The sequence below is a fragment of the Enhydra lutris genome, unplaced genomic scaffold, assembly GCF_002288905.1.
Source record: "Enhydra lutris kenyoni isolate GAN:26980312 unplaced genomic scaffold, ASM228890v2 scaffoldscaffold77, whole genome shotgun sequence".
NCBI lineage: Eukaryota > Metazoa > Chordata > Mammalia > Carnivora > Mustelidae > Enhydra > Enhydra lutris.
Window position 1 is genome coordinate 3,245,060 of NW_019154161.1, and position 10,153 is coordinate 3,255,212.

Genomic DNA, 10,153 nt, shown 5'->3' on the forward strand with positions numbered 1-10,153 from the left:
TCAGTGCTTGAGTAATGGCGAGAGGTCTGCATCGATCCCAATCCACTCGGGCAGGAAGGCTGCCTCTGGCTTAAAGAGTTTGAGGAAGGGGGAGTCCGGCAGGGTGTAATTGGCTAGGTAGATGGTCTCGCCCCCTGCGAGGTAGGCGGCCCAGATTCCAAATGTCCCAATGGTCATGATGGTGTGGTTACACTGCGTGAGCAACGCAAAGTCCTTGGCAGGGGAGTTCTCGATCCCATTGCCCGCGAACACCACATCCCCCCGGGAGGCGTTGATGTTCTCCCGACACCAGGTCATGCCATTGCTGGAGACCACAAAGATGGGGGAGTCATAGCGGGCCCTGAACCAGGCCAGGGCCTGCTCCAGGTACCGCCGGTCGGCGACCACGCCCTTCCACACCTGCGGCATGACTTGCACGTAGTCCCCCCGCCGCACGTGGACGCCCACGAAGGTGCTTGGCTGTCTCCCATTCACCTGCAGGCCCCTTAGAAACTTCTGGGCGTCCTCCCGCACGTGGTCGTGCAAGGTGAACTCCCGCAGGATCTCATCTCGCAGGTGGTGGTAGAAGGTCCAGGAGCAGGGGTAGCCGGTGAGGCGCACGTACTCCCCGGGGATGTGGCGGTAGCGCTCCTCCATCCAGTCGTTCAGGTGGTAGTTCTGCCAGGGGATGCGGCCGGCCGTGCTGCCGTGCAGGACCGGGAGGCTGATCCGGAAGATGGGGGCCAGCGTGCTGTGCATCTCGGCCGGGATGAAGGCTGGCCGCCCGTTCATCTTGGCCAGGGCGTACAGGGTGGCATACTCGCCCATCTGGTTCCCCAGGCGGCCGATGGCATTGATGGTCCACATGCCCCGGGGCAGCTGGCTTGTGGGACTTTCCGTCGCCAAAACCAGCGTCTCAATGTCCCATGTGGGGCGAATCTTCGCTAGCCGTTGGTGAATGTGAAATATGGTGGAAGCCGTGAAGACAAAGAGGACGAAGTGGGCCATGGGGAAGAAGAAAGGCGCCTGACTGCTGAGCATGGCTGTCAGGGAAGGGAGAGCAAGGAATGTTAGCTGGGGGAGAGGGTAGGGGAAGTGGGGAGGCGATCTTTGGAGGCCCTAGTGGGGTTCACGAATGTGCAAGGGCAGCTGTGTGTGCAGACACTGTGTGCGTGTGTGTGCAGATGGCTTTGCTGTGTGTGTGTCTCCAGGGGTGTGAACACTCAGGTGCGTGCATGGAGGTGGGTCTCCAGAGGGTGTGATGGGAGTGTGTTTACATGCAGTTCATATGCTCCTGTTTACAGGATCTGACTACACCGTGTGTATTCGCATACGGCGCGTGCATTGCAAGAGTGTGTGTGCGCGTGCATACAGGTGTATACATATGTGGGTGGGTGTGCATTTGCATACATTTAACGGATATGTGTACATTGTTTCGTAGGAAAGTGTCTATCTCGTGTACATACATGGGTGTGTACTCTATATAATATAGTGTGGACATATATACACATACATGCACACACGTTATGTATATATACCTTGTATGTTTGAATGTGGGTATTTATAGCCTGAATATACATACATGGGTGTCTACAGATAGGGAGTACACGTGTAAAAGCCTACTATTTACTGAGGATCCAGTTCCTAGAGAGGTCCATCTTTGCATGCCCTGCATACCTATATTTCCTTTGAAGGGAAATGGCCCAACCCATCCTGAATTCAACCACGTGGCTTGCCTACCCTCCCAGCCACAGCCAACCTGAGCACAAGATGAACACTGGGTTCCACGGTGGCTTTGCCATTTACTGGTCACGACAGATTGTAGGCCGGCTCTAAAAGATGAGTTGGTCAATTCTCTCTCGAATATTTTTACTGAAAGGTCAGAAGGCAACTGGCGGGTGAGAGTTGGTTTTCTTCTCCCCAGGGTGTCCGACACTCAGTTGAATTCAACAATTCAATTTGATTTTGACATTGTCTACCTGACTTAGTATCAGATCCGAGAGGTTGAAGAGTTCAGTCCCACTTCATACACCAACTGTAAGTCCTGAGTCATTCATGCTTCTTTTGACCGGTAGGTTATAAACTGACCCCCTCCTTAGGTTTGATAGTCTCCTAGAATGGCTGGCAGAACTCAGAAAGGCATTTTACTTATGTTTACCAGTTTATGATAAAGGAGACAGATGAGGGACGCCTGGGTGGCTCAGTTGGTTAAGCCGCTGCCTTCCGCTCAGGTCATGATCCCAGCATCCTGGGATCGAGTCCCACATCGGGCTCCTTGCTCAGCGGGAGCCTGCTTCTCCCTCTGCCTCTGCCTGCCACTCTGTCTGCCTGTGCTCACTCTGACAAATAAATAGATAAAATCTTTAAAAAAAAAAAAAAGGAGACAGATGAATAACCAGAAGTAGTACGTAGGTAAGATCCAGAGGGAGAGTCTATCTCCCTGGACCACCTTCCTGGCTCATGGCTGTGTTTGCCAACTCAAAGGCTCTCCAGAACCCATTTAGGGCTTTTATAGAGGTTTCATTATGTAGACATGCTTGATTAAATCATCAGTCACTGGTGATTAACTTAATCTTCAGTCCTTCTCCCCTCCCCAGAGGTTGGGGGCTGGAGACAGAAGTTCGAATCTCTTCAAGCTTGGTCTTTCTGGTGACCAGACCCTGAAGCTACCTAGGGCCCTGAGAAGAGTCACCTCATCAAAGCAGAAGACACTCCTATCAGCCTATCACTCAGGAAATGCCAAGGGTTTCAGGAGCCATGTGCCAGAACTAGGGACAAAGACCAAATATCGTTGTAGGAGGCCACAGCAGGTGATGCTGAGAGAGGCGGGGCTAGAGTGGCTGGGACAAGTCAGACGCAGCTGAAGCAGAGGCAGCCAGTAATGGGGAGACACCTGAAGGGATGTGCAGAGACATAAAGAGAACTGGCCAAGAAAACCCAGAGAAAATCGCCTGTATATACTTATACAGCCTGTTCTTTTCAACTCTGGTTGTAACGGAAATCAGTTCCAGGAGTGTGGTGGTTGCACTGAATGGACCTTCTGAGAACACATGGGATTTACTGTAGTATCAAAGGAGGTAGGGGGCATTGAGAATTCTCCATCCAGGCCATACGAGTTGGACCAGCGATCTGTAGAGCAAAGCTGTTAATGAAGCTCCTTTCTGGGACTCCCTGAAGCAAAGGCCCCCAAAGGATAGGGGTTTGAAGATATAGTTGTTGAGCATAATCCAAACAGTTGAAAGTGGAAGAAAGCAGGGAATGAGTTGGTGCTGACTCCCCATTACGTGGCCAGAAGCCAGTCAGGACAAGTGGAACAAGCAAGATGACTTAGGATGACTACAGTTAACACTTCATTAAAGACTGCATCCAGGAATGACCAGTGGGCTTTGTCATTCCACAGTCCAGGCTGGAACAACACTTGTACCATGTTGCCACAGTCAAAAGTCCAGGTTTGGCCACTGATCAACTGTGGAACTGGAAAAATGGGAATGGGGAGATGTGGGAAGTCAGAAAAATGAGACCCTTCTGCTTTCCTAGCTCTTCCAAAGGCTTCCCTCTTCCTTCTCTGTGCACGAGAGCTTCCCAATCATTCTTTTTAAAACTCTTCCTCATGAGCAGGGTTTAATCAAAGCATATCCTGGAGGCCATGCACAAAGGTAGATTCAAGATGAAATGTTTCTGGTTAACGTGGTCCAGGGCTTGGGTTCCTGGTCGAAGTATTGACTCAAGTGGCCATTAAGAGAATAGTAGGGCTAAATCAAGCAGGGCGTGACCTGGTTCAACCTGGGAAGCCTCCAGAACCTGTGCAGGTGTGGTCCTTAATGATTATAGCCAATGAAAGTTGGCACGGGACCTCATATAGCAATATCCCTGTTTCTAACTCATTGCTACCATCATCACACATTAAGATCACATGCATTATCTTTCTTTCTCTAAGATTTTATTTATTTGAGAGAGAGAGAGAGAGATAGCCATAGAGAGCATGAGCAGGGAGGAGAGGGAGAAGCAGGTTTCCCGCTGAGCAGGGAACCTGACATGGGGCTCCATCCCAGGACCCCAAGATCATGACCTGAGCCCAAGGCAGACACTTCACCGAGCCACCTAGGCGCTCTGCATTACCTTTCCAGAAGAAACTCCGGTTTGTCCACTAGATGCCTGGGTTTGAGTTAAACCAACTCAGGTGGGGTCTGGGCCCCTTGGGTCATCATCGGATGTTGAGTTTAACCCCAAGTGAACTCCTGGGTGGTACAACCTCCTCCTGCCCCATTCGTCTTGAATGTAAAGAGCCAGGGAGGCTGGATTTGCTGAATAAAGTTCACTTCACAACCGAGCTGATGCTCAGGATTCTGTCTTCTTGGTCAAAGTTCCAGATCAGGCCCCTTCCTCATGGCCACCGGAAGTGAAGCTTCCGCTCCCTAAGCCCAACACGGAACGTGCTTTGCTCAGGGACCACAAGGACCCATAACTCTGCAGCTACCGGCACACGCTCTGGTCACAGGCTACTGACTACAGGCTCCCACCCTCATTAGCTGTGGGATTCTGGACAAGTAACTCCACCTTTCTGAGGATTCAAACCACCTAGCCTGAGGACAAAACCAATACCTTTTGAGATCCTCACGTACAAAGCAAACAGCGCTGTTTTGTGGGGGCTCTGGGCCAGGCACCATTTTCACACTGGTCATGGTCATGGTCCAGTCTAGCATTTAGGTCCCAGATTTTGGAGGAGTCACATGTGGAGGATGGATGAGATGGGAACTTACAAGAGGAATGAATTTCACTCCGAGGTTGGTGAGTTCTGGGACCAGCCAGGATAGCCCCACACCACCAGGTGCAGAAATGGTGGACTAAGCTGACTTTGGGGACTGTCCCTCTGAAGAGTGGGTGAGTATGTGCGGTTGTCCTTACCCTGAGGAATGTCCGATTTTTTTTTTTCACGGGGATGAGGATCTGAGATAAAGCATATGTATGACAGCAACCAAAGCATAGACTGTATCAAGGAACTACATTGTTGCTCCCCCAACCCACAGACCTTGTGTGCATTGTGTGTTGGATTGTGTCTTTCTGCAGTAGGTATATTGAATGCTAACTCCTTTTTTTTAAAAAGACTTTATTATTGAGGTGCCTGGGTGGCTCAGTGGGTTAAGGCCTCTGCCTTCCGCTCAGGTCATGATCCCAGGGTCCTGGGATCGAGCCCCGCATCGGGCTCTCTGCTCAGCGGGGAGCCTGCTTCTCCCTCTCTCTCTGCCTGCCTCTTGCCTACTTGTGATCTCTCTCTCTATCAAGTAAATAAATAAATGAAATCTTTTTTTAAAGATTTCTTAAATCTTTTAAAAAAGATTTCATTTATTTATTTGACAGAGAGAGACACAGAGAGAGAGGGAACACAAGCAGGGGGAGTGGGAGAAGAAGCAGACTTCCTCGGGCCAAGCAGGGAGCCTGATGTGGGGCTCGATCCCAGGGTGCTGGGATCATGACCTGAGCTGAAGGCAGACACTTAACAACTAAGCCACCCAGGCACCCAGTTGAAGGCTAACTCCTGATACTATAGGATATGACTTTATCTGGGGACAGGGGTCTTCAGAGAAGTGACCAAGTTAAAACGAGGTCATCTTAAGGTTGACGCTAATTCAACATGACCAGTGTCTTTATAAAAAAACTAAAACAGGGCGCTCAGTTGGCTGAGCAACTGCCTTCTGCTCAGGTCATGATCCTGGAGCCCCAGGATCAAGTTCCGCATGGGGGGGGGGGAGTCCCTGCTCAGCAAGGGGTCTGCTTCTCCATCTGACCTCCTCCCCCTCATGCTTGCTTGCTCTCATTCCCTCTCTCTCTCAAATCAGTAAATAAAGTCTTAAAAAATAAATCAATAAAAGCAAAACTAAAACACAGCCCATGGTATACCGTGTGATCTGTGGGCCTCTTTACTGCCAGCTCCTGATGTGTGGGCTTGGGGGACGGCTCAAGAGACCCATCTGTGTCAAGCAGATTCTCCCCCTTGGGAATCTGAAGTCGGAAGCAGAGAGAAGGTGGCTGGTTGGCCGTGGGGCTGGCGGCCAACCGGCCTATTAGGACCCACGCGCAGCCATACTAAGTAAGATGCCATACTAAGGGCCAGAGAAATCCATGAGCACAGGGGATTCGACCTGAGAATAAAAAGAGGGTCCTGAGGGAAAAATGGAAAGTATGACTGCGCCCCTGATGGCTTCCTGGTTCCTGTTTCCTCGAGGCCACCTGCACTTACATTCCTGTCTGGGTCCTAGCACGACTCCTCATGACCCCACCCTGACTCTGGGTAGAAGGAACTGTCCGGAGGCTGGGAGGCAGGAGGAAGCTGGGGAAAGATGGGCCAGTCTGGGTAGGAGGAGGGAGTGCTCCCTGCGGAGTGGCCTCGTGCCTTCTTCCCACTTGTTCTGGGTGTTTCTCTCTTCCTTTTGCCAACTAGATTGTGAGCCTTCGAAGGGCAAGGAGTCAACCTGGCTCCTCTGTCTCGTTCCGAATTTGCCAAGCACGGGACGTGGGACAACAGGCACCAAGGGAAATGCTTGTGGGAGGGCAGAATGATGGAGGGAAGGAGAGAGGAAAGAGATGGAAAAAGAGACAGGGAAAGAGAAAGAAAAGGAACTAGACTGAGAGGAAGACAAGCACAGAGCCAGAGAGAGCAGGAGGACAGACAAAGAGAGATGGAGACACAGAGAGAAGGAGGGAGACAGGGAGAGACAGAACAGAAAAACCACAAGAAGAGACAGAGTGAGAGACGGAAAGAGGGACAGAGAAATAAAGCAGGCGGGATGGACCTGCCCGCACTCAGTCCAGCTCTGGCCCCTGCTCTGTCCCAATTCTGCATCTCCAAGTGAGTCCCTGTTGGGATCATCCAGTCCCAGTCTCCTGATCACACACACAGCTCCGCGAAGGAAGGGACAGCGTCAGTCTTATTCCCTCTGTGTCCCCTGCAGTCCCCGGACATGGGGCTCAACACACAGTAGGTGCACAGGAAATGGATGTAGAAGGAATGTGGGTCTGTGTCCACCCGTCAGGACCCAGTCGTGCTCCATCTGTTGCTTTTCCTCCTTGCCTCAAGTGTCTGCCAACATCTCCCTGCCTTGAGTTCTCTCTCTCTCTCTTTTTTTTTTTTTTTTGCTTCTGAATCCATTTCCCGGCACCAAGTAGGTAAAGAAATGAATACTGGAAGGACGACCTTCACAATCAAACCTCGTAATTTCTTTTTTTTTTTTTTTAAGATTTTATTTATTTGACAGAGAGAGATCACAAGTAGGCAGAAGCAGGCAGAGAGAGAGAGAGGGAAGCAGGCGATGCGGGGCTCAATCCCAGGACCCTGGAATCATAACCCCAGCCGAAAGCAGAGGTTTCAACCCACTGAGCCACTCAGGCGCCCCAAACCTCGTAATTTCTGAGCTCGCCCTGAATATCCCCTGGAAATACGTTGACAGCAGACAGAAAGACTAGAAGGCTAGTTCTGTTCGGGTGAAAAGGAAGACAGAATGTTCTAGAACAGAGTCTCTCTCAGCTCCCTTGGTGGTTTCCTGCTTCCTCCCTCGGGAAGAGGGAGGATCCACTGTTGAGGGCCTAAGGGAAACACCTGCAGACCTTGGCCCCCTGTCCTTGAGCGAGGCTGCGGGGAGAGGACGGAGGGAGGCTTACAGGGTGAAGTAAGGCCAGGGTCCGGGAGTGGGGGCAGATCTGGAGAGAAGCTCAGGGTAATGCCGTCCTCAGCCTCCGGTTGGCTATATGACCTTGACCGAGGGCCTTTACTTCTCAGTGTTGTCATCTAAAACGTGGGGTTTATTGCTCTCCAGGGCTGTGTGAGCTCAACGTGGGTTCGGAAATCCGAACTGGATGCTTAAGCGCGTGGCCCACTCCTGTAGGTGGTGCGAACACGCCCATTTGAAAGCAAAGGCAAAGTGAGGCTCCGGGACTAGTCAGAGAGGGGCCTGGGGGGCAATGCTGGGGAAAGGCAGAGCTGGGGCGCAGAGCTGGGCACAGGGAGTCTGGGAGAGCGGCTAGCGCGCCTGACACCCGTGGGGAGGTTTGGGGGAATGCCAACAGCCAACCAGCCAGCCTCCGGGAGAGGCTTAATGGAAAACCCGGATGCTTGGGGCGAGTGGGAGGAGCCTGTTTCCCCCACCACACCCCCTTCTTGGAAGTCGGAAAGTGCACCTTGTCATCCGTCCTGAGTACCTGCGGCACGCAATTTGCGGCCAGCCAAGGAGGGAGGGGCAAGAGGAAGGGTCAAGGAGCGCCGGCAGGGCTCAATCGGTTCCGCTCAGGTCCTGATCCCGGGGTCCTGGAATCGAACCCCGCGTCTGACTCCCTGCTCAGTGGGGAGCCTACTTTTCCCTCTTCCTCGGTCCCTCGGCTCTAGCTCGTGCTCGCCCCCTCTTGCTCCATCTCAAATAAATAGGTAAAGTCTTTAAAAAAAAAAAAAAAAAAAAAGAGGAAGGGTCAAGATCCCTTCCTTCATCCGGGTCCCCTGCCTGACATCCCTTGGGCGATTGCCCCAGGCCGAGTGGAGAACAGAGAGGGGCCCCAACTTTGAAGAAGGAGCCCAGCCTCCAGGTCCCTCGGAAAAATGGGGCCACCAATATCTATCCGTAATTTCTTTTAAACTCTCGGTCTCAAGTTCCAGGCTGAACCTAGTCCTCTCCGTCCTCCCCCCGTCTGGAGCCTGGCCCCCTCCTCAACTCACCGCCCTCCCCGGGCTTCCCACCCCCACCCAGCCAGGCGTTGCCACCAAGAAATAACTCTGTCTCCCACGTCCCGAGGCCTAGTGGTACACCCTGTGATTTGCGTGTCTGGTCCCCTCCGCACGGAAAGCTCCTCCCTACCCCTTCCCAGACTCTCCCCCAGGTAAGCCCAGATCACCCAGTTCAGTCCCCTCCCTACCGCTCTGGGCACTGCTGGTTTGTCCTGTCCTTCCCACAGCCCGGAAATCACACTGTAAGCTCTTCTCTGGGGAAGGACTTGTAACACAGAAGTGAGGCCACCACTTTTAAGCCCCCACCGTGATTCCCAGGACTGGAACGGAAGGTGTGACTCCGGAGCCAGGGATCCCTGGGGCCACGGTGGGCGGGGAGGGGGGGAGAGTTGGGGACTCTGAGGACCCCTGGGTCCTGTGGTTGGGTTCTGCGTCCCTCCCGGAGGTGGGGGAGCAGACCCTGAGAAGCGACCAGGAAACTCAAGTACTACAGGTCTGCACAGTGATTCTCAGGTAGGTTCCAGGAAACGGGTGATGGAGGGAGGGAGCTGGCAGCCTGGGGCGGGGGAGGGGAGAGTGGGGAGTGATGGAGGACAGTGGAGGGTGATGGAGGACAGTGGGGGGGTGATGGAAGAGGGTGGGGGTTCAGGTAACAGATCTGCTAGGAGGGAAGGTGAGGGAGGCGCTGGGGGGCTGGAGGCGGGGGGGGCGCCTGGGCTGTGAGGGATGGACCCTCTCTTTTTGGAGACTCAGGGGAGGGCGCATCCCAGAGGGGGGAATCCCTGAGTTCAAGTATGTCCCAGCTCCTGCCCCGTGCGCGCGCGTGCATATGTGTGTGCGCGCGTGCTCTCGCCCGCATGCTAGGGGTCGGAGAGAGCCCCCCACCCCCACCGTCTCTCACCTGATTCTGGCTGCAGGAATTGGGGTAGCCGGCGATGTGGCTGCTCTGCGAGCAGATCAGGGTGCTTCCACCCGGGAGGTCGAGTCCTCACTCGGAAATCTGACCTTCCCAGCACTAGTGTCCGGAAAACCCCGCCCAGGATCTACCTGGCCTCCCAGGGCAGCAGGGAGGCGGGGTGAGCTGGGCTTGGCGAGCCAGGTGTGCCCGGAGCCCCGCCTCCTCCCTCCCCACGTGACCGCTGGGAAGCAGGCCTGGAAGACCCTCGGGAGGTGGAGGACTGAGTCCCCATGGGTCAGCCTCTTCCAGACTCAGCCCTGTCAGGGTCCTGCTTTTATTTATTTCGGCAACAACGGGAGCGTTTGCGTGGTCTATCAGCCTCATTCCGTCTTCACAATTCCGTGACGTCGACCCTCTCAGGAACCCTCCAGTACTGAGGGGGATACCGAGGCACAGACAGGGGAAGTAACTTGCTCAAGGTCGCACAGCTAGGAAGTCAGAGAAGCCAGAATTCCGAACCAGGCAGGCCAGAATCTTGGAAAACTCCTGGCAAATACCAACTCTTC

The 10,153-nt window shown here is 53.5% G+C and overlaps 1 protein-coding gene across 1 annotated transcript; it reads right to left on the reverse strand.

Moving 5' to 3' along the window:
• Positions 1-1,020, reverse strand: LOC111160713 (fucosyltransferase 2). Its single transcript, XM_022524025.1, has one exon. The coding sequence runs from the start codon at positions 1,018-1,020 to the stop codon at positions 1-3; it is 1,020 nt and encodes a 339-aa protein (XP_022379733.1).
• Between the last annotated feature and the right edge of the window lie 9,133 nt (positions 1,021-10,153).

Excerpts from the sequence above, each read along its gene's own strand:
- LOC111160713 (XM_022524025.1), bottom strand. The coding sequence starts at position 1,020 with ATGCTCAGCAGTCAGGCGCCTTTCTTCTTCCCCATGGCCCACTTCGTC.